At 36.8% G+C, this 25,217-nt stretch overlaps 1 protein-coding gene across 2 annotated transcripts in view; it reads left to right on the top strand.

The window, feature by feature from the left end:
• BRE (brain and reproductive organ-expressed (TNFRSF1A modulator)) overlaps window positions 1-25,217 on the top strand; it is a 171,188-nt gene that overhangs the window by 37,937 nt on the left and 108,034 nt on the right. For both annotated transcript variants that reach the window (XM_017834239.1, XM_017834238.1), the window contains 2 exons: window positions 13,263-13,457; window positions 18,180-18,254. In XM_017834239.1, coding sequence (XP_017689728.1) covers window positions 13,263-13,457; window positions 18,180-18,254 — 270 coding nt within the window. The remainder of the gene's footprint in view (window positions 1-13,262; window positions 13,458-18,179; window positions 18,255-25,217) is intronic.

Raw genomic sequence — 25,217 nt, 5'->3', positions numbered from 1 at the left:
AAACTAACATGAATTCTGAAAACTATTTATTCCTTTCTCTCTCTATTGATCCTTACCTATTTGTATATATGGGGGATGTTTGTATGTGTGCATACATATTGATGTATACATGCATATAGTCACTGTGGCCTGCCTTGCTGAGATTGGTCTGGTATGGATAGGCAGTGGTAACAAAATCACATTTTATACCACCAGGCAAGTAATTTAATTCAGGAACTTTCCCAGAAGAAGGGCTTTATGACTGGTATTGTTGGCATTTATTGTATACGTTTTTGTCCAATTTTTCAAACACTAGAGATATGCCAGTGCAACATTCCTTTCTGAGCCAGATCTGAAAGAATCTAATTTTGAATGTATATTGATCTGGTTTTGGTGTCTGAGCTCCACACAGTTCCTCAGGGAATCACAAAATCACAGAATAGTTAGAGTTGGAAGGACCCTCTGCAGATAATCATCAATCCCCCTGCCAAGTTCAATAAGTACTGAGTTTAAAAGGAGAAATCCCCAAAAGAGGATTCTGGCTTGGAATCCTCTTCTTGCATAGCCTGGCCAGCTTGACTGCAGCCAGCATTCAGAAGGCCCTTCTGAGAAGTCATACGGTGCTCAGAAGAGCGAGTGTTAGGATTGTCTGTGTAGCCACGTGGTAAAGATGGTGATTATACGGTTCAGCAGAAAGAACTTAAGAGGATGGCAGAAAATAAGTTTTATCCTGTAATCTTTCCATCTTTGCTTCCTTCAAGGCCTTTCTACACTGGGGAACTATTACTTTTTCTCCTTGTTTTAGTTCTTCTTAATTTCACTTTCAGTCTTTCATTTTTATTTGTCCTTTTTGTCCAGAATTGTTAATATTTATTTATAGGGAGGGGGAGTTAGCTGCCTGGTATTCCTTTGTAATTTTCTATTAATGTGAAGTCATTACATATATTTACCTTACTTTCTTTTTCCAGAACCTCAGCATTTCCTATCACAGTTTATAAAACATGGCTTTCTCTCTCAAAGTGTAAGCAGAAAAGAATATGCTGAGGTCACAAGTTCTGCTTTACTTAGTTGCAACATTTTGGCTGGACTTTTTGCCTAGTGAATCCAGAAATTAAAAAAAAAAAAAATAAAAATCTGCAGTTTGAAACTACTTATTTAATTTTGAGGGAAGAAAATATCTCTTAAGCCAGGTAGTTTTGCCTTTCTTGCTAGTGTAGAAGGCAAAATTAATTCCATTAGTTCTGTAAAGGGCTCCGTGGGGAAACATTTCCTTTCATTTTTTTGGCACAAACTTATCTGATAATGCAATTTCTCCCTAGAATATGAAAAATCTAGAATATTAGCTTTTAAAATATAGTATTTCAGTCCAAGAAAGACTAACTTTTGGAGAACATTAGGAATGTGAGTGGACCACTTGACTGAAGGATGGCAGGATGGGAGAAAATTTTTTTTTGCCATACTAACTAAATTGCTTGTGATAAAGGACTTAATTATTGTGCAGTAGTAAAATAGGGGGAGAAAAAATTTTATAGTTTTCCATTCATAGCATTGTATTAGGAAAAAATAAAGATAACTTTCATTTGTCACATGAGTTTGACCATCTTTTTCATGGTTACACGGTTAGATGGGCCAGAAGGTTGGACCAGAATAACAGGATCTTTAAATCTTAATGTAGTTAAGGCTGAAAAAGATGTTTAGGCTTACATTTCTTTCAAGCTATGTGTGTTTAGTTTATATCTGATTCCAGAGCACTGGCCTCCTGAGTGTCTGGATCTTCTCTTGAATTCATGTTCAATTAATCTTGACTTCGTAATGAATTCACTAATTTCTTAGGTGAGCAACAGTTGCTATGAGGCTTGAGAAAGACTGCTGTCTCTTTGCTAGAACCAAGCTGCATGTTTGAATGAGTATTCTTTCTTTTGCTCCCCTAGGAGCATATCCTGAAATTCTGGTAAGTGGAGGAGGAGTGCTTATATAGCTAGGTGTTAGTCTTAGCCGAGTACTGCAGTATGAACCCTAACAACATTTAATTGCTGGAGTTCTTGCATGGCATGAGGGATCAGTGGCTTACCTTCACAGCCTCGCTGTTTTCTGATCCTGAGGTCACTGGAAAGGCTAGAGGTGGGAAAAGCTTGCGACCAATCCTGGATGTGAGAAAGAACTGAGCAGGCTGTTAGTGAGCCAGTACACAAACTAAAGCTTACCCTGTGCCTAAAACTATAGTCTGTATATAGTCAAAACTCTGTTAGGTGACTTTGCCAATATACTTGATTTTTATGCAGTTCAGCAAGGGACCTTTGCACAAATGAAATCTGAATATATTTCAAACTTAGTAGTTTTGTTTCTTAACACCCTTTATTTAATTTTGGGTTTTATTTAATATACTAGTCCAGTTAGGTACTCTCTATTTCAGTCTTCCTGGTCTTCCTTCCAGTTCTTCAGGTTGTTTGTCACAGTTTGTGTGAACTCATTAACTGCAATAGTGCTAGTCAATCAGTCTCTTTATGGGCACAATGGTTCAAGATTTCCTTTGGAAGTCCATTTAACATCTTATGGCCCTCCAGTCTCCTTATTTTGTAGGCTCTGAGAATATCCCATCAGAGATACAGTCAGTCTGTATTAGTACTTTGTACTAATGTATCTCGACTTAAGGATAAGTGAAATCCACCAAAATGAACAAGAGAAAAATCTAAGTTTTGAACTGTGTGCTTAAGTTAAGTAACAAACTGGGATGAGGAAGACCTTTGAATATTCTTTGAGGAGGCACTGAATCTGCAATTATTCTTGTAGGCAATGACTCTATTGGGTCTGTGACCTGCCCCCTCCGGATATCAATTGTTCATGTTGCTGGATGTTTTCACAAGGGCAACTAACAGTCCATGAAGACAAGACAAGAGCTCCTCCTTTAACTCATCTTGTCTAATAGTTTTCAGAGACTCTGACCACTTTCAGAGACTTTTCACCATTTATTATTTAAGAAGCTTTGTCTGTCAACTCTTCTATTACCTGTTTCAATCAAAGCAAGCTGAAGACTTCTCAGGTGGAGGTGTTGTGTTAGAGAAGAAGTTTGTGCTGCAGCATAACTTCAGATTGCCACAGATGGCTAAATGTGTTCATTTATTTGTATGTATATATAAATAATTCTTTACTGTGAGGGTGGTGAGGTTCTGGAACAGATTGCCCAGAGAAGTTGTAAGTGCCCCATCCCTGGCAGCGTTCAAGGCCAGACAGGGTGGGGCATTGAGCAACCAGGTCTAGTGGGAGTTGTCCCTGCCCATAGCAGGGAGCTGGAACTAGGTGAGCTTTAATGTCCCTTCCAACCCAGACCATTCTGTGATTCTATGATGCATAATACAGCTGCTTTGCAGGAAATACAGTCCTTGCTAGTGGTAAGGGTGGCATAGTGAATTCAAGCATCTCATTCACTTTCAAGTCATAGTTAGTTTATACCAAAAATGTTACGTTAGCTATCCCAAACCAGACTTATGAAAGTAGAACATCTTTTATGTGGAAGTGTCGGAGTGCAATGATAATGTGTTGGTATTTATAATTCTTTAACGTAAACCAGCAAATCAACAATGTAGTTTTGACTATTTTTTTGCTTCAGTTTATTAAAATATATTTTACTTGAACAGTGTTTTGTTAAAAATTGGGGAAAAAAATATTATTAGAGAAACTGGCAAAAAATTAAAAGGATTCTGGCCCTTAGGTGTGACATTACTGGCACAATACACTCCTCTTCCTTACAAGAACTCTAGAACAGTAAGAAATGGCATGTCTGGAAGGCAACAACTTTTTAGCTTTCTATAAACACGTTTGCAAGGGTTTTTATTTGTTTGGGTTTGGGTGGGTTCTTTTGAGGGAAAAGATTGACTCTAGCATAGTCTTCCTGAATTGAGAATACTTTTAAGTTCTGTGTAGTATGCCCATTGAGTTCACATTGTTGTGCCATTATAATTCATTTTTCTGTAGGGAAAGTTGGTCATTTCTTATGAATATGCAAGCAGAACAGACTTTTAAATTAACTGATTACAGAAAGTCAGTTAGAAATAGTCATTCTGTCTGATAATGCAGTTTCATATTTGATTACATTCTATACTGTGAATTCTATTATAATTTGTACTTTTGTGCAATAGAATTAGTTTAAGTTTGATGCCCTGCAGGATCTTTCCTTCAGAAAATACTGTTGGGGCAAATAAATGTCTTTGCACTCAGAGTGATTTTTAAAAGATCTGTTCATTTCCCAAATGGAGGAGGGCTCAAGTTATGTTTTTTCCTTTTTACTGGTCTAAAAGTTTCAACCTATATTTGTTTCAAAACCTCTCTTTGTTTTATTCATTCTTTACATGCTTTTATGTCTGTGTTTCCTTGTTATCTTCCATTTCAGATCCTGAGGCATATCTGCTCTGTTTTAGAGATAACTACAGAAATATAGTTCAAATTTAGTCAGCATCTTGAATCTTTCATTTGCCATAAAAGTATTCATACAGCTTTACATTAATTTTTTCGTATACCTGTATCTTCCCAGAGATACAGCTTTTATTTGTATAAAGGAACCAAATGAGTGTCCTTATGCTGCTTTTTTGAGAAGAGAGAACTAATTTGCAATAATTTGTCCTGTATGGTAGAGAAATAATTTTGATTTTCAATGTCTTCTGATTTACACAATAGTATTTTGTAAATGTCTTCTTTAGGGACTGTATTTACAAGACCATATAAATTCTCTTGTACTACAAATGTGAAAATGAAGATGGCAATACTGCTTGGCCAGCGAGATCCACCATGTTATATATTGATTTTAATTTATAGGATTTTGGGAGGAGAAAAAATGGTAGAAAAAAACAGTTCTGCATGTACCATCCAACGATAAATGCCCAAGGGATGTTAGTGGACGCTGTCCAAAACATTAGCTGTGAAGGTTCTGCCTTTTTGCTGTAGCTAAAATTACTTGTGTTGACAGGAAGGGAAAAACCACAAGAACTGATAAGTGTGAAAGACTTGCTATTTAAAAGGGACTCTAGAGGTAAAGCATTAACAGTGGTCTATTCTCTGGTCCACTGAGGGTCTGAGGAGTTGTTCACATTACCATCACGGCATGATAAGTAAGTCTTTGGGTAAAAGATGCATGTGTGTAATGCCTTGTGTGGAAATTAGTCTTGTCTTCATGCATTGTTCCTTTTACTTGCCATGTCTAGTTAAATATGTATGCCTCTGGTAACTGACTCCCAAGGGAAAGAAATGCAGTGTACTTACATGGATTAACTAATGATTAGTGTGTTGGATTCCCTATGCTGGAATTTGTATGTGCTGAGGGATTTAAGAAATTCCTTCTCAGACCAGGTAAAGGTACCATCTGCTTTCTGAGAGAGGTGTGCTGAGATGTCTGGAAAGGAACAAAACTTGCTCTAATCCCTTAGCAAAGTTGGACAAGAAACATTTATGTGCCAAGTTTTTTGGAGATTAATTAGATAGTAGGCAGTTGTAGCTTTTAAGGGCCTGATTATCTTGTAAGAGAGCTCTGTGGGAGAAGCAGGCAGACTTTATCAGGAGGAGTGCACAACTTAAAAATGTTCTCCTGGGCTCAGCTTCACAGATTCTTCATCTCCAGAGCACCCTTAACATACCAAGATCAGCTGCCTCTTAACTGCTCTTACAGCAGAGAATAGGAAAAATTTGTAGTAACTTTTGGAAGCTGAGTTCCTTCCTTTTTCAGGTGAATGGTACTTGAGAGACAGTGGCTCATTTATTCTAGGTGAATGCAGAACTGAGTGTTCTCCATGTATCACATTTGCTGGAATTTATTTTAGAGTTGCTTTAGGTATTGGATCGTTAATCAAGGATCACACTGCATAGCCAGTGAAAAAAGAAAAAGGGAAAAAAATTTTAAATAAGATGTAAAGTGCTTTTCTGAAAGCAGAAATAATTTCTTAGTATGTTGTTTTCCTGCACTGGATTTTCATGCTAATTCAAGGCCTTCAGGTATTCAGGATTTTGACTAACCATTTATAAGATATTGTAATTTCTGCATCCAGTTTTCACAGCCTCTCACTAAAAATAAAAATTAAAATTAAGTACTGACAATCCCAAGCTTCAATTTGTGCAAACTTTTTATCTGTTATACACAGTAGCTACTAGAGCACACAAGGTCTGTAAGTTCTTTGGTTGTATTTGCAATGACAAAAATGCTCCTGAGTCGAACTGTTTTTATGAAATGTTAAGTTTTCATGTTTGCTTGGGCCCAAAAATGATCATTTCAAGCAGATCACTCCAGAAAGTTGTTCCAGTGGTGCTTCGGGGGAGAGGGATATGAAGAACCTGTGAAAATAAGATGACAAGTAGATGGCATGTAGGTTTACAGTGATTGATATGAAGCTGCAGCCTGTAGGATGTTTAAGTGCTGGCTGCTAAGAAACTGAAGCCTTTGAAGTTGTTATAACACTCCAGCCCTGCAAATACTGTGAAAAATATCTGTTGATAGAAAGATGTGAGCATATGGTAGATAATTATCCTGTGCCTTTTTCTGTGAGCAAAATCCCTGTGGTGGCCTATGAAGATTACAGCAAAGCAGGGACTGAAACCAGATATGCCAGTTTCTAGACTAATGTTGTAACCACTGGACCCATATCTCCTCTGTATTTATGTGGAGGATAAGTGCTGATATCAAAATGTGATCTTTCTCATTTCAGGTAAAAACTTACATTGGTACTGATTTTTAGCCACTGTAGGATGAAAGTTGTGTGCATGTGGTATGCAGAGATATAAACAAAATGCAAATCTGTACTTAACATTATTCTCTATGATAATTCTGGATAAAAGATTCTACAGAAATGCAATACCACTGTTATGGGCTTGGGAGGTTTTGTTTACTGACATTTTCTCATGAAAGTTAATTTCATGCTTAGAAATATAAAAGTACACTAACTTAAAATAAGATCTTGCTGTTATTTCCTGTAGTATAGCCAGGAAAAACAGTTACAATCTGTCTTCTTTAAAATCACATTCCTGGAAGATATTCTGGCAACCTGGATATTTAAACACATTTCAAAGAAAAACAACTTCAGATCAATTAGAAATTGTTACCATATTTTCTTTCTGATAACGTGGAATTATAGTTTGCTGCAGACATTGCCTGGAGTTGTGAAATAAGCAATAACCTGTGAAGGAGACTACGAATTATCAGCTTTATGGAACGTGAGGTGCATTGTATTCCAAAAAAATGGGGAAGTAGGTAATCACAGACACTGAGTAGCTTGTATAGGTTCTTGATGAGCTTTTTTGGAAGGATGAAATAAAGACTACAAAACACAAAATATTCCAGAGCAAAATTTAAATGTGGTTTCTTTGCCAAAAGTTGAACAGTATGGCTAGTTTGGAAAGTTAAACTCTACATGTCTTTGCTAGTAGAGCTGAGAAGCTACTTTGTTGGGGGTTTTTTTCACTTGCCTCACCTGTAAGAAGATCTCACTAGAACTGATACTGTCTGGCTGCAAATTTTTCTTGTCTTTTTTGGAAATCCAGTTGCTGTCATTGCTACTCATTTAAATGAGTTACTGTTGAAATGTCTTAAATTGCACTCTGTGGGTGGCCTTATAACAGCTTTACTCTGCCTCTTTATACCATGAATTAATTTTCTCAACTCTTCGGTCATGTCTGATTTTCAAAAAACCTTCCTTATGAAACTGTTTGCTTACTATGCAGGCAGCTTCTGTCAGGAGGCAGTATCAGGAGCCAGGGAATTTGCAGCCTGAAAACATCTGTGGGGTTATGCTCCTTAGTGAAAATCAATGCTCTTTGGTGAGATTGTTTAACTTAATATCTGGCAGTTTGTCAGAACTCCTGAATCACTTGGATTTCTCCAGTGTAGACACAATTTACTGGATGCCTATGGTCTATTAATCTCTATTTAATAACTGAATATTATTTTTCGATTCATCTGCCACATAACATGACCTGGAGAGCAAACTAAGTGGATGTACATGGTATTGGTTGATTACTTTAAGGTCTAGATTACTGTTTTTTCAAAGACCTTTTCTTGAAACTTAGTCCAATAAGAAAAAAATCAGCTATTGCCAGGGAAACTTCTACCAGATAAGAATATTTAACTTATTTATGTTAAATTGCTTACTCAGGGATAGTTATTGGCCATCTTCTATATGACAGTAGCTACAACTGTGTGGGCAATGATGCTTTTGGAGTCTGGTCTCTATCATATGGAATTTCTCATTACTTTTCCTGTAGACCATTTTGAATTTATTCCTGTTTAGGTTGGATATTAGAAAAAGGTTCTTCACCCGGAGGGTGGTTGGGCACTGGAACAGGCTCCCCAGGGCAGTGGTCAGAGCATCAAGCCTGACAGAGTTCAAGAAGAGTTTGAATGATACTCTCAGGCACGTGGTGTGACTCTTGGGGATGGTCCTGTGCAGGACCAAGAGTTGGACTTGATGATCCTTGTGGGTCCCTTCCAATTCAGCGTATTCTGTGATCATTTTGAATTCATTCCCTAATTGGAAAAATAGGGATTAGCCACTTTTCACAGATGACATTTACCAGGCTTTTGTGTCCACAATATCTCCTAAGATGAGGCAACAACTGATCTTTTTAGAAAATGAAAGTTGCACAAGTTGCAGTATGGGCAGGCCAAAAGCCATAAGTAAAGACTGAAATTAAAAATTAAAATGTTGAAATTAAGATCTGAAACATGAAGTTGCTCCTAGTTTTAGTGGAGATCATGGAGATACATGCAAGCAGTGTCTAGACAGTAGAGAATTGTTTAATTGAACCTCCATCTGTGTCTTCAGAAATGACAGGTAAGTTCTTTGGTGATGCACTGAAAGAGTTGTAACATTAAAGATGGTCATAACCAATCTGAGATGTGCATTAAGCCTTCACATGAGATGAGCATGAATACATAACTAGTTGCAGATGCACAGTTTGGATTGATTCATACTTGTATTTTGCTGTACAGTGGGCCCTTTTCAGTCTGGCCAGCTAACTATTGAGTAACTTAGTGAATTTGCACTGCAGAGTGCACTTAAAGATACCTATTGTCAAACAAGGCAAGGAATTGTATCCTAGTCTGGATTTCTTTATTTTAAATGCATTAGTGATTGTTATATTTGATTAACTCTCTGGAAAGTCTGTGGAAATCTCATTTCCAATTAGGCAGGATTTACTGAGTAAAATATGTAACTTAGTCTGTCAGTACCTGTGCTCATTATTTTCTACATAAAATTCATTTAAATCACAATTTTATGGCAAATTCAGACAAAAACCTCTCTTTTCAGCATGCATGTGATTTTTGTAAAATGATGTGAAAGTATAAATTTGTGAGGAAGGCAGAAGGAGATTTTGATAGAAGCCACAGATAGCAGCAAGTCTTTTTCTGTATACATATTTGCTGGTTATTTCTTTAATTGTGTTTTTCATACCTTCTTGACTTCAACAGTCTGTCTGTGGTTGTATTTCCAGGTTTTTCTAAAGTTCTAACAACTAAACCTCATAATTTTGAAGTTGCATTCAGAACTTAATTCTCATAGAAGATGGGAGTTCTGTAGCAGAACTTGAAGCTGTAGAACTCACTCTGTTCGTATGCTTTAAATATTTTTAAATACAATCTCTTATAAAGCTGGACTGGCTAGGGCTGGAATGCAACCTTCAGGCAAACAATCTAAAAATGAAGTGCACAAGCTACTACTCTTTTTGCTCCAAAGCCTTTAGTTTAAGATGTTGCTGATTAAAACGATTTCCCAAGTCTAATAGTGAATACAGTACTGCATCGCTAAATAAGATCTTATTTAGAAGATCCTTTACCTTTAAAAAAGGAGGTCAACTTCCTGTTGCAGGGGCACTACTCTCATCATCTGAAGTTACAAATACTTGTGTGTTCTCGGAATAATCTTTATAATGCTGAAATTGTAGCAGTGAAGACACTCTAAAAGGGGTAAACTTGACAAACATCAAAATTCTACCTTAGGTTTCAGTGTATATGTTACAGGTAGTTGCTTACTTTGTCTTTGATTTCAAAAATAGAAGGAATATTAAAAAAGGTGCTCTTTGAAACTGAGAACAATATAGCACATATTTTGACATACTGATGAAATTGGATCACAGTAAAATTGTTTAGAAGTATTTTCAAGTGAATGAACCTAATGCTTAGGGCAGATAAGGTACACTAAGATATGTAAAAAGAAATTTCATACATAAACATGGCATTGTATTCAGTAGTGTTTGTGTTAAAATTAATGAGTTTAGGTCTTCTGAAAAGAACAACCCTTCTGCAAAGTTAGCAAAATGAGTAGAAATACAATGACCATTGCCAAGTAACAAGCACTACAATAATAAATTCTAAAGCTAAAAATTATTTATATAAATTAGAACTCGTGTTACAGAAAATTTGTATAGCCATTGTATGTTTACTCTTTCATCAGTGAGAATATGTTGTATATGGGGTGTGTAGTTGAATTTTTCTCCAGGTGATTTATTTTTATAACCACTTTGTACTTTGAAACTTCAGTTACTGAATGAAAGCTGTTTAGTAAGGATCCTACAGTCAAATCGTTCGTTTTAATTCCTGTAGCTTTAAGGCAATACAAAATAAGCAGTTTTGATGCAGTGTTCTTGAATTCTTTGAAGAGAACACTACTCTAGCTCTGTGCTGCAAAACTGACAATGGATTTCCTCTTGCTCTTTTTTTGTTAGGTAGTATAACGTTATTTAAAAAACAAAAGGTTCAGTTGCATTTAGGTCAGCTATTAAAATATTGTTGGTCATTTCCTTTGACAGAACATTTCTATTGTGTTATACCAATGTCATTAGGAGGAAAGGTTATTCCCACTTGTCTGGCTGATATCAATACATACTGGCATATTACATCCTCTGGCTTTCTGGAAATGCTTTATTTGAACAGCAGCTTGGGAACAGGAAATTTAAGGTTATACTCAGTCTGGTTTCAGACTGCATGACAGAAAATGTGTTTCCTAGAAGATGCTGTCTACCTGACAGATTTTCTCTAGGATTTTATAGAATCGGATAAGCTTAAATGGTTTCAAGTTGAGAATAAATTTTTACCAGCTGTAGATGGCAGACAAGGCAGAACAAGGCTTTCAGTCACTCTGTAGTATGTATTTGAGGAACTTACATGAAACACATTAGTTTCTTCCCCATTCACCAGTTACTCTGGAGTGTAGTTTACCTTTTAAGATATGACACTGATAACATTCCTGTTTTATAGATCTTCCTGCTGTCTAGGAGGGGGAAGAGCAGAGTACTTTTGTGTCAAGCCATGGTCAAATGTCTGGTCTGTGGCACTGCGGTAGCTTCTAAAGGCAGAGGTTCAAGGATAGCAAGGACAGAGACTCGATGACTTCTCTATGCAACCCATTCACTTGTATTTGTTGCTTTTGGTGTTACACAAAATATAAATAGCTTGTGTATTGTGGGGGACATGGTTTTATCTATGTTCATTCATTTATGTAACCTCGCTTAAGAAATGCCATTTTTTGTATGTTTGAATACAAGGCAGACTTAAGATATCTACTTCAAAGTACAGAAATATTTTCTGCCCTTTCATTGTAGAAAATGCTGCATACCAAAGCAGTTTTTTCAATGAAGAGGCAAAACATGACCATTGATTTTTTTTTTTGTCCTTGCTGAAGAATGCAAATTATGCATATAATTTGTTTATGAAATGTCTGCAACTTACAGGACAAAAGTAACATGCTGTCTGTAACTCCACTGAGTTACAGATACAGATAAGAAATTGTATGTGAAGCTATTATATTATATCTTCACTTAATTGGAAAATGCAGGCATCTTTGCCAGTTCTGAGTTTCTTAATGTTCCCTGTACAATCCATGCAATTTAAAATCCTGTTGGAATGAGTTTGTTGTCAAATGTCTGTGTCATATACAGCCTTCCAGTACCTAAAGGGGCCTTCAAGAGACTTGGGGAGGGACTTTTTACAAGGGCATGGAGTGGTGGGAGAAGGAGTAACAGCTTTAAACTGAAATAGGGTAAGTTAAGATTAGATATAAGGAAGAAATTCTTTACTGTGAGTGTGGTGAGACACTGGGACAGGTTGCCCAGAGAAGTTGTGAATGCCCCATCCCTGGAAGTGTTGAAGGCCAGGTTGGATGAACAAACATGGTCTAGTGGAATGCATCCCTCCCCTGAACTAGATGATCTTTAAAGTCCCTACCAGCCCAAACCATTCCGTGATTCTATGAAATACAGATTAATTTTGCTTATACTCAAAAATGACCAAAAGCCACATGACAACATTAACATGCTCTGAGCTTGCATCAAGAAGACCCTCTTGAGGACCCATGAATGAAGCATATGAGGACCTAAGTACTTTTGCATCAATACTGTCTCATGCTCTAAGAGCACAGAGTATAGGTGGGTCCTCATCTGCCTTTCACACAGGTCCATTTTTGGTCAACTAGATGTAGGCATGCATGGGTCATGTTAGGCATGATTTGTAACGTCAAATACCTTCCTGAATAAAACTTACTGTGCACAGAAGACTGGTCCAACCCAGAGTAGTTAAGAGTAGTTAAACTGAGTGATAACATTGCTACTGTGCTACTGACAGTTATCTTAATTGTATTATCATTTTTATTTCTGGTAGTTGTGTTTCTTGAAATACAGTCAACTTGTAATAAAAATTTCCGCGAGGCACATTGAAGAGACTTGTGTGTTTGGATGGCATTTGTGTTAAGGGGATGAGTCAAGGTAACTCTGGTGAAGAGATGGTTAAAGTGATATAAATCACAATGTCGAGGCAAGAGAAGAGAACCCGTTTGCTCCATCACTGTGAATACTACAGCCACTATTTGAATAGTGAAGCAGAGCAGTTTCTATAGTTGGTGTCAATTTGGCATACTCACTTGGTTGACTGCTTTTTAAATTAGTTACTGTGCAGAGTGTGCTTACCTAATGCTTGTGTGTTTCATATCAGTCATCATTTAATTCAAACTTTTCAAGTTCTCAGATGCAACAGTATAATTTTAGGAAAGAATAAAATGGTAATTCAGACCTATGTATGCCTAGTAGTAGCCCTGTTATCAGTTTTATGGTAGGTCTCCTATTCGACATTAAGTTTTTGCTGTTTCACCTGGTTTTCTTCTAAAGCATGGTAGAACCTTTCCATTTAATATTATGGTTTAGCTTTGTCACAAAGTTCCCGCGTGCATATGTGCCTCTCATATCCGTACAGAAGGGGGATTGCTTGTCTTTCTGTTGCTGTAAACAATTCTGATCTCCGTTCTTTTCTAATTAAACAGAATTTAGCTTCTTGGAATCCTTCAAACCCTGAATGCCTCCTGCTTGTTGTGAAAGAGCTTGTGCAGCAGTATCACCAATTTCAGTGTGGCCGATTACGTGAGAGCTCTCGTCTCATGTTTGAATATCAGACGTTACTTGAAGAGCCCCAGTATGGAGAAAACATGGAAATCTATGCTGGCAAAAAAAACAACTGGGTAAGCTATTATTTCAGCTAAAATGCTTTTAACAAATACAGCTCTTGCCTTGGAAAACTTGAGTTCTTATTGTGGATTGTCATACTTTCTGTTTCCAATGGAGAAAACTTCTATTCTACTCCAGATCATTTTCTATACTCCCTGTTTTGTATGTTGCTGTGATTCCATTACCTTGGTTGAACCGGATTTCCAGGTGAGCCACTGTTTTTGAACCTGGTGCTCATTCGTCTGATTTACAGATGAAAACTTTGAAACTGTTGAAAAGCCTGTACAGTGTTATGTGGAAGTTTGAGTTAGCTCTGAAGATTCGAAAGGTAGAATAACAATGTTGGTATGACACCCTGCCAGCCAACCAGCCTGCTTAGGGGTAGGATGTGTCAGGGTGTGGTTATGATACATTATGATTGAGTTGATTTAGTTGGTAGATGCAGTTGACAATATCTCTCTCGCACTTGTCTAAACTGAGGAGTTTTGGGAACCTATACTGGAGAGGAAAAACTAACCCAACTTAATTTTCTGCAGAAGGAGGCAAGATGGGCTAGAGCAGTGACTTTGTAGGACCATGCGTTCATAGGACAGTCAGACAATAAAATGGCATGTCTGTTTGCTGAAGTTATATCCCTTGCATGGGAAATGTGCCGTGCTGTATAGAAACACTCTGTGTATGCCATCTCAGCCTTCTAAAATGAGACCATTGGCAATGGAGACATTTTGGTTTGTGTGTGAATTGTTTGGGTTTTTTTAATCGATCTCTGCCACAGAGTAAGCTTTGCAAAAATCAGGGGTTTTTTCCACTGGTAAAATATTTATCATGGGAAGTTTAGAGTAAGATATGTCAGGAAATACCTAATGGTGGTTATGATGAACGTGTTTCCCTCTTGCTTTCAGAAATGGCATACTCGTAAGATAAACTGGCCTCCAGAAGCAGAATCTTCTGAAATAGATGCAGTCTGAAAATTGATGAAAATTCAGCACTCCTGTTAGCAGGGCCTAGAATTCAGCTTTGTGTCACTTTAATCATCCTTAAGTTACAGGTGATGCAAGGATGTTTTCTTTACAACTCACACTACTTACGTTCATCTGTTTTTACGTTCATCTGTTTTTCTTTCCTTAGACAAGTCATCTAAGCTTTTTTAATTTCAACCCAAGTGAAGTTTTCTTCATCAGAGAAATTCAGATTTTTTTTTATGTTTATATATCATAATATTTCTCTAAAATTAATTTGTTCATAAATTTTATTCTCCATAGCTTGCACCACAAACAAATTGTTACATCTCTAAATTTTATTAGAGTGGTTTATTGAAGTACAGAAGGCTTTCTAAACTGTACTGAGATTTTATCATAGATTTTGCCAGCTGCAAAAATTCTCCTCAAGATGATAGAAAATTAGGGCTTTTCTCCTTTTTCCATAGGAAAGACATATCTACTCAAGCCTTTTGAATCTTTGGTGACTGAATAAAGAACTTTTTTTTCTTAAATTTGAAATGCTGTCTTAGTTAAAAGTATTCCAATAAAATAAATCTTAAATACTTTTTGAGTCAAATCCTTTTCATCATTGCAAAGCTATTTTGGAGGTTTCCATAGCATATACTTTGTTTTCCAAGTTTACATTCTCTGTCAATAAGATTCTTGTGAGTCCTGTTTGGTGATTCTATGACCCTGGTATCTACATGACAGAGGCTTGTTTGTTAGTGTCCTAAAACAAAACTATGAAACTAACTTGTGTAGTTCTCCTTCCTGTCCTTTGCCACTGTTTTGTTAGCCTTGAGGATCGGCAAATTAGGAGCGTTTTTTCAAAAAGCAGGAGGTAAACTGCCCATTATCTCCTCTGCCTAGAAGTCATTGAAATTCATGTTGTTGCTGTCTATCAGGAATCGATAGTTGTTCAGGAGATTTCTGAAATAAAAGTATTATAAAAGCAATCATCTTAGGTGTGTGAGTTAAAACAACTTGGGAGAGGAGGCCTGAATTTAGCACTGTGTACTAAAATGGAACAGAAATTCGCTTTTATACCTTTGTTCCATTATATCTAATTTCCTGAAGTGATGTCCTAGATCTATGACAAATAGGCAAACTATTATTTAGCCTAGTAGCATCATGCTGGCACAGTACCAGTTGGTGCAGGAGCACATTAAATACCTAATTTCTCAGTGCTGTAGCCAGAAATTCATCATTCTTGACTGATGTCTGGATCCAGCTGGTTGGGGATGGGTAGGCGAGCACCATGGACAGGGCCTGCTCCCTGTCTGGCCAGAACACTTTTGGAAGTAATAACTTAGCAAAATAATCTTGATCGAATGACATAAAAAACCTAAACTGAAAGTCAACTTTGTGGAGCAGCTGATGCTGTTATTAGAGACCATTCATCTGTTCCGTGGCTATCCCAGTTCATCAGACTCCGTATTTTACCAGAAAAAATTCTGGATTTTATGGGAAATGTTGTGTGGCATTTTTGTAAGTCCAGAAGAGAAGCTCTGTATATAATATCCATTTCACTCTGAACAAAAAGCAAGCACCTTGACTGTCACCATAGCAGTCCTCATGTTTTCTGTGTACAAGAAGTCAGTGATTTTTCTGCATGAATAAGTAATCTAGCATTAGAAAGTTGACATCTGTCCTCACAAGTAGTATCATCAGGAAAGGTTTCAGAGTTGGAATTTAATATACACTCACCTCTTGTTGCATAGTGTTTCTGTGAGCGATTTCTTTGCCTGTCTCGTGTGACTACCAGGGACAAATTTTAAGGGCAGTTCTGAGCTGACTGGCAGCAGGGTGGATTACAGTCCAGCAACACACAAACCCTTATGGCAAATTTTATAACTTGAAAGGGTGCCATTGGAAAGATTTTGATTGCGTTCCAGGTCTTATTTTTCTTGTTTAGTGGCTTGAAGGTAGAATGAGTTATCGCTAGTTCATGCCTGGTAGATAGACCAAGAAACGAATTGGCACTGACATTAACATTGCTTATTCTGTATCTGCCTAATACAGCATCTCTCTAATTTAGTCATAACATAAATGAAGGAATTTTTTCCTTCTCAGTTTTGTTTCATGTCAGTACCACAGAAAATAATGTGCTGACCAAACAATCACTTATATTCCTCAGCTGCCCTGCTTAGCAGCTTACTATTCATTTTGGAAAGGCAGTTTCCATTGGCTTTGACCTCCAGTACTTTCTCAGAAAGGCTTCTGCATCGGCAGGCTGATTTCCTTCAGGGTTTTGTTCGACCAATTCCTTTCTGAATCAGTATGAATAGCATTTGATGTGGTCCATCATTACAGAGGCTTATGGTCTGGTAGTATATGGCCAGTGACAACCTTCATGTTGTCTGTTATGCTGAACTCAAAGCAGTTTATGGATGAGCACAGCTAATTAACAGGGAAGGCAAGAGTACTGATTGTTTTGCAAAACCGTATGACAAGTTTTTGGTACCAGTACAGGACACTTTGAATGCTTTCCTCTTAAGGAGTTTAGCCTTTGGCAAGCTGTCCTCATAGCTGTGTGGTGTTCTTGTGATGGCATCTACTACATGTGGTAAGGCAGTGGCCCAAAAGGTGTCTATCTGACATCTGTATTTTTCTTCTCGCTATGGAAAATATTTAAAATATTAAAATGAAAATTAGGTGCAGACAGCTATGTTCAGGAAATAGCAAAGTAGTGTATATGTGTTACTGTGGTAGAGCAAATGCTGAATTTTCATGCAGCTTTGATTTGTCCCTTTGCTTGTTAAAATGGAGTGCTGTTTTCTAAAAATTGTATGTCAATATGTAACTAAATAGTATGTGTTTGTCAAAAATAGGGCAGTGTTAAAGAGTTTTGCTAACTTGTCTCAAGTTTTCCCAATTTTTTGTATTTAACTGCATAAAATCAATGTTTAACACTTTCTTTGCTGCCAATTCAGCCTACTGAACAAATATAGCTGCTATGTGGCTGCTTTATTGAACAAAAAATAGAGATAACAAAAAACTAATATGAAGGAAATCAGGCAGGCATTTGTTTTTAAAAAACAGTCAACTTCGTTGCTTCATAACCAGGTGGTCAAAGTCTGGTTTTAAGGAAGTATATGAAACAGAAAGGAAATCCTTTCCATTTCCTTTGCATACACTTTATACATAAAAAAAGAGCAATGTGTAGGGGACACTTGGCAAATTTTCGATAAACAGTTGTCAAGGTGTTGAGAGTTACATAATTCTGAAATTGTTTGTAACCTTCTAATTCAGTTCTTTACTCTATGTTTATTCAGAGGACACCTGATACATTCTCACCTTTCTCAACACAAATTCTCTTATGTATATCTGCAGTGTTTGTAAAGGTGCCTCTGTTGTATCTATATACTCTTAAAAATTTGTCAGGATTTTAGCTTTGCTTTCAGACTATTTGCAGGTCCCGCCAGACCTTTGTCCGGAAACCAGTACAGCCAAGATACATCTATATTTAGGGTGGAACAAAGTATAGTCTGATTTTTGTCGTGCACATTATTTTGTTCTAACTACTTTTTGCTGTTGACTTACTGGCAATGATGCTTTATGGTTTTTAAGGTGTTTTGTCATGTAACACCTATGAAATCTGTAATATTTCTTTTTCCTCTTCAGTAATTCTATTCAGCAATTTTGTTTTAAATCTCAGCCCTTCTGTTTGGTATGAGCTCTTACTCATTTTTCATCAGAACATTTGTAGTTCTGTTTTAGCCACCAGATCTCATTAGTGTTACCTTTTTTCCACAGACTGGAGAATTCTCAGCTCGCTTCCTCTTGAAGTTGCCTGTTGATTTCAGCAATATTCCTACATACCTTCTCAAGGTAAAATGAAAGTCCAGGTTGACAGTATTTGTGAGAGTATGAATTATTGAAATCTTCTTAGTAACTATTTTGACTTTCCCACCTTCCTGCTTTCTTAGAGTTTGTAAGTCCACTGTTTCTACATATGGTTGAATTATGTTTTGGAAAGGTGATGTTGGACGTACTGTTGTTTTATGTGCCACTTTTCCAAGTAGTCAATATATACCTATGAAGGACCTTGCAGGATTTAGGTTGTTGTAGAAGATGAACTGCAATGCAGATGTTCTGGGTTTTTACACACTATGCAAGATATTATTATCTTGGGGAATAAACAAATAAAATCTTTTATATGAGTCTGTGGAATTTCATGACATGTAAATGCTGTGTTTTTCAATGAACAGTCTCAGTTGTACCAGTAGTCTTAAAAGTAGAAGCAGAAAAGCAAACTAAATATACCATTTCTTAACAGGGAGTGAAAGCAAATGCTGGTGACTTGAACTGAAAGCTTCAATGATTACTTTGCTTCATTGTTTACAATGAACACAAATTTGACCAGATACTTTCAAAAGTAAGACTACAGGGTACATTTGTGAGTCAGGGAAAAAAGTATTTATTTCTTTGCTAAGAGGAGAAGGGAAGAAAAAAAACACACCAACTTTTGACAAACTACCAACATGGAATAATTTGAAATAAGTGGTTTTCACAGCACAGGAACAGCCTCTCTTTCAAGCAGCTGCTGTGGAAGCCTATTATAAGGTCAATGTTACTACATTCAGAGAACACAGTAAGAGATCTGTTTCTTCTCTATCACAACTGTCAGAATGAAGGGCCAGAACTTCCACTGCAGACAAGGTTTGAGTCAGTTGATTTTGCCAACATCCATCTTTCCTTTAAACTGTGTGTCTGCCTTCTTACTCAGCTTTTTACTTTTAAATATTTGCAAAGAGTAACAGCAACTTATTCTTTAGCAACCACTGTGTTGAGATGAAAATGTCAGTGTGGATCCCATTACCTCCTCTTCATCTTATTGTTAGAACTGTCTTCAACTATTGTTAAATCACAATTGTGCTTCTTCAGTGTTTCTCCAAATAAGATGTCTTGAGCTACAAACCATGGAAATAAAGGTAGGCACAACTATAATTTGACTGAAATTTTTGGTTGCAGTCTGAAATAGGTATCCTATGATCTTGCTACCTTCTCTAGGATGTTTTCTGTTTGAGTAATGAGCCACTCCTAACTTTCTCTAAAGCATCCAGATATTTTCAGTTTGTTCCTGTATTCATAGCAGCATCTCTTCTCCCAGCTGCTGTCTTTCATCAGGGCCTTTTCTTCTGACTTGATGGAAGTGTTTCCAGTCAGACATAAGAGAGTCTGACTGGCCAAGGCCTTTTTGGGAAGGTTAGTGTTAAGAAGCAGGATGCAGGAACAGTTCTCTTGGACTGAAGGATATCTGTGATTTTCTTCTGAAAGACACTGTTGAAAAAAGGAGACTGAGAATGTATAATGTGAACTACTCTGTCTGCACCTAGCAGAACTCCCAAGTGCTGTATTTTCCAAGAACAATTTTAAATGGGTCAAGAATTTCAGGACAAATGCATAAGCATTATGTTGATTAACTTCAGTCACAGGGCTGTCTTGTACCTCTGTTCAGCCTCTGGGGAAACTTGGGGGTTGGCAGGTGGTGTATGACATACGTAAGGAACTGTCATCATGTAGAAACCCTGTGATAGAAGCAGATTCTGCTGTTGTTCCTAAAGAGTAATGTTTTAATGCATGACAGCATACTCCTCCTTACTGTAATTCCCTATCACGTTCACTAAACATCTTCTACCTTCTTTAAACAAGGTGATGTACTGTGGATAAGTCATTAGCGCTCCACAACTGCTTCCGGGAGGTTTGTTCATCCTGAGTACTGAGTGATTCATTAGTCTGAAGGAAAACATGTATTTATTTGGCATACATATATAGTGTGATGTGAAGAGATATGAACAGCAGGTAGCACAATCGAAGTTTCCCATTCTACCTTTATTTGACATTTCTAAAATCCTAATGCCTTAGCTTTTGGGGTTTTAAAATTAATGGATTTTTTTCTATGTAATAGCCTGGATTTTTACAACAGCAGATCTTTCTTGATGGACAATGTACTGATGAAATCCTTAGCTTTCTTAGTCAGGCTTCTACTATGCATACTGACAGGCTAGCTGTCTGTAGTAGGAAGGTGATATGTAGTCTGAGTGAGTAGCAACAGGAGAAGAAATATTGTCTTATTTCACCAGTGTTTGTTGACAGCAGAAGAATGGTTTGACTCAGGCTCCAGCATGGATTATGACAGAGTGTGCTCTGTAGCAGGCAGTGGATCTTACACCCCTGCTGCCTTTAGTTTCCTATATTCTGACATTATCAGCTGTATGAATGTCACTTCATATGACAACAACATAAACAGCATAAAAGCAGGTAGAATCAGAGCTATTCAGATGTGGTTGAAATAATTATGCTCTGACTATTCCAAATTCATAAAGCTATTCAGAAAAAAAATCAGATTTTTTTTTAAGCTGTCCATATCTTCCTTTTTTTTTTTGCATGAGAGTTTTGACATAAATAGATCTTTAATGTATTGCAATAAAATCGTGTCTGCCAGTTATGCTGGTTTCGATACCACCTGCTGAATTATGGTACATGATTGACAGAGCATCTACTGATGCAGTGGAAATAATTGTTAATATATCACTCTGAAAGGTGGAAGAGCAATCAATAATTGAAGACTGTTAGTGTATTAACAGCTTAATGTTTTACTGCAGAATATAATGCGTTTGAATTATATTCTAGTCTGTGGCCAACCTTATAACATGCAGTAGCTTCTCTATAATGATTTCCACAGTTCAAACTTGTGTTATGCTTTCTGTAATATCTTTTTTGATGTTTAATTAATACTACTTATGTTAAAACCTGGTGAAATATTTAAAGACCATTATTTTTACCTAATCAGTCACTCCTAGTACCCCAGTGATTTGTAATGCTCTTCTGAAATCTTTATTCATGTCAGGAGGTAATCAAACTACAAGTGTGACTGTAAAGCTTTGTATCATAAGCGAATACTCAGGTTTGAGGATGTAAGCTGTGAGATCAGTGTAGTGTTACAAAATCTTTGGGGTTGTTGAGAATACACTCTGGAATCATAAGATCTTATGCCATCAACTTTGTACCGATGGTGGTGAGAGGACTCTCCCTATAAAGAATAAAAGTTTTAAGGTGTGGCATAAGTTGGATTGTTGTGGACTGGAGAGGTGAATTTGCCAGGTATTCACTGCACTAAATTTAAAATTGAGTTCAAGTGTATGTGCATTTTAAGGGAAATAGCTGAGTGTATTCAGAGTGAGAATGATTACAAGAGTGATGCAGAGTACACTGTCTCTTTTTTTTGAAACCTCCAACTCCAGTAAAAATTCTTCAGTTGAAAACTAAATAATAACTTGGAATATTTGCAGCAGATAAGTCTTTTTTGATAACTTTTCTTGGCATATTTCTTCACATTTGAAAGCAAAAATATCATTCTTTATATTTCGTGTTAAAGAACTCTTCAAAAAGAACTGTTGGTTTTCACTTAAAAAGCACATTCAGGAAAAGATACCCTTTCATTATTTTTCTTTTGGATACACTTCAATGTAAATGTTTTAAACTGAATGTGGACCTTTGTGTCCACTTTTACATTGTTTTCTTACCCAAATCTATTTCACATAAGTGAAAATTCTAAGTGTTGAAACAAGTGCAGAATCAAGCTGGTGGCTCAAACTACTGCAGAATTCATTATGATAAGTCTTTCATTAAGGTTCTCCTGCTTGAAAAGAATTTGGCTTTGGCTCAGGAAAATCCTTACATCTGTATCTGTTTGCTATTATACTTTCCCTTTCCCTTTTTTGTAGTTGGATTTTTAATCAGCACATTTGTTTTGACTTAAATTCTATTGGTTGCAACATTTTTAATTTTCACCACCATATTTTATAAATGGAAGTATTTACATTCTGGTTTTGAGAGCCAGTCTCTAGTTCACATTTCTGCTTCTGTACAGATACTGCATACGCCACAGTAATGAGAGTAATAGGCTTAACATCTACAATGCTAAGCTTCCAAATTTTCATGTAATCATAGAATTGTTTAGGTTGGAAAAGACTTCTAAGATCATTGAGTTCCAACTGTTAACCCAGCAGTGCCAAGTTCACCACTAAATGGTGTCCCTAAGTGCCGCATCTACATACCAATTGAAAACGTCCAGGGGTGGTGACTTCACCACTTCCCTGGGCAGCCTGTTCCAATGCCTAGTCACTGCTTCAGTAAAGAAATTTTTTCCAATGTCCAATCTAAACCTCCTCTGGTACAATTTGAGGCCATTTCCTTTGGTCCTTTCACATGTTACTTGGGAGAAGAGGCCAAGCCCCACCTGGCTACAGCTTCCTTTCAGGTACTTGTAGAGAGCGATAAGGGTCTTCCTTGAGCCTCAATTTCTCCAAACTAAACAACCCCAGCTCCCTCATCCCCTGCTCACAGGACTTGGGCTCCAGACCCTTCACCAGCTCAGTTGTCCTTCTCTGAACATGCTCAAGCACCTCAATGTCTTCCTTGTAGTGAGAGGCCCAGAAAGGGATACAGACTTGAGATGAGGCCTCACCAGTGCCAAATACAGGGGGACAGTCACTGTCCTGGTCCTGCTGGGCCATGCTATTTCTGATAAAGGTCAGGGTGCCATTGACCGACTTGGCCACCTGGATACATTCATTCTTTGTAGTTTTTGTCAGCTAGGGGCATGTGTGTAGTCATGATGACAAATCATTAAAAATCTTTAGCTCAGCAATTTACAAATTGTACTGGATTATGTGACTGTAGTATGATTGCACAGTATGAGTGAACTTGAGATTATGTTGTCAGTGACACTGTTGAAAACAAGATATTTAAGTAATTTTCTTCTTATTTATATGGGCGTTTTTAGGTTTTGACTAAGTAAGATGTTCCCTGATTAACACCACCTTCATTTCCTATTTGTATGTACCTGTTTGTCGTGTCCTGGTGATTACCTAATATCAGGACCAATTTAGCTATGATTCTGTGACCAGCAGCCTTTCAATAACTTTTTCTATTCAAGTGTAAAGGCAATATTCAATGCAAACCTGTTTCTTCTGGGAAGCTTTTTTTTTGTGATGACCATTGTATTTAGTGCATATCTTTTAGAACTGAAACAAATAACAGACATTGTCTAGACACATTGCCAGAGGCCAAACAGTTGTGTTAAGACTGTCAATGGAAAAGGTTTATCCTGAAGTTCAAATTGAAAGATAAGAACATATTTGTGTTTTTTTCCTTACTGTGATTTCATCATTTGGAAGTCTCTTAAAAGACTTCAATGCAACTTTTGTTTACCATGTAGACCAAGTTCCAAGTACTATGAAAAGACTGCAATGCTTGTGTATGTTTGAGTAATCAGCTATAGTAGAGAACAAACAAAAGTGTATTATGAAGGGTCAAATTAATTTTTTTTTCCAGGCCAGTTTCTTTACAGTTGTGATTTACCATTTTGATTTATTTGACAGCATTAAAGATTTGTGTTAAATTGCTGCAAGTACCAAAACAAAAATATATGCTGGTATGAAAAGTAGTACTAATGCTATTTAAAAAACTGAGCTAAATATTCTGAAAAAGAATAATAGTTTCTTTTGCTTTTAAACTTCATTTGATTTTGTTTGTAGTTGGCTAACTAAAACCTGCTGTATAGTGTCCTAAGGTCACAGATTCAATGGCAAGAATTTGTTCAATGTTTTGTTCTGTGCTGGGCTGCTACATCTCAAAGAAGCATAGGACATTGTGCAGTATATACTGTTTGACTGTGTTCCATGATATATTTATAACTTCTTTACTGGATAGAATGATGAACTTGGATACCATATGAAGCTTGTGGTGCCACGTGTCGTTTTACCTCTTTTACCAACAGGAAAACCTGGAAGTTTATAAGGCTGATAGATAATCCTGAAATAATACATAGTTCTTGTAGTTAACAATACTTGGATCATGCTTCCCATAGAGATCCTTTAAGCTAATATACAGATTGCTATTAATATTATACTTAAGACTTAGTGACAGAGGCACTAGTTAACTTCCTGAATTGTATTCCATAATGTATTCCTTATCTTGAGATGTATGCAAGCATTCGAATCAAATAGTTTAAATTTTAAAGGTGGATGACAGTATGATATTCACTAGATTGCTTATTGTACCAGCATTAAATTACTTAAACAGAATATTGGATCATCAAAAATTGTCTGGGTTTCTTAGTTTAAAGCCAAACTTTATTACACACAATTATAATGAGCCATTGAGATTATAGATTAGAAGTGGGTCTGTGCAGGTTAGTACTGGCAGTATTCTAAACAGTATAGTTTGTAGTAGCTGAAGCCAGTAAATTGCATGATTTAGAGGCTGTGAAAATAAATGTAAGCTGTGTGCACAGAAGACATTTATCAATAAGAGATGTCATTGATACTTGTCTCTCATTTCATCCTGTGCCCAGGAATCTGCAGTTTCCTTTAGCTGTCCACTTTTTTCATTGAAAAGTACTAAATGAGGTACTAGTGAGACATGTTCCTTTACTTCGATATGCTGGCCAGTGTCAGAGTAGCAGCTGGGTGCCAGAAGCTTGCAAAACTCCAGGCAGTGGAGCTTACATATTGACTGAGACCAAAAATAAAATGGGAGGAAAAAAAAGAAAGGTCTTCATGTCATGAAATGTTTCTGGCACTTGTGGAATCAGAAAAATAATGACTTTTTTTGGTGAGTGAGTATTTTAAGAGTCTAGTTTTTTGTTATAGCTTAAAAAAACATAAGATTTGTCAGCTGTAAAGGTTTGAGGGTTTTGTTTTGGCTTCCCCCCCCCAAGATATTTCAGTTATTGCTATAAGATCTTACGTATTCCACTGTATTATGCTCCTTGGCTAGTCTTAC

The sequence above is a fragment of the Lepidothrix coronata genome, unplaced genomic scaffold, assembly GCF_001604755.1.
Source record: "Lepidothrix coronata isolate B3197 unplaced genomic scaffold, Lepidothrix_coronata-1.0 Scaffold230, whole genome shotgun sequence".
NCBI lineage: Eukaryota > Metazoa > Chordata > Aves > Passeriformes > Pipridae > Lepidothrix > Lepidothrix coronata.
This window is presented reverse-complemented; position numbering and strand designations above follow the sequence as displayed.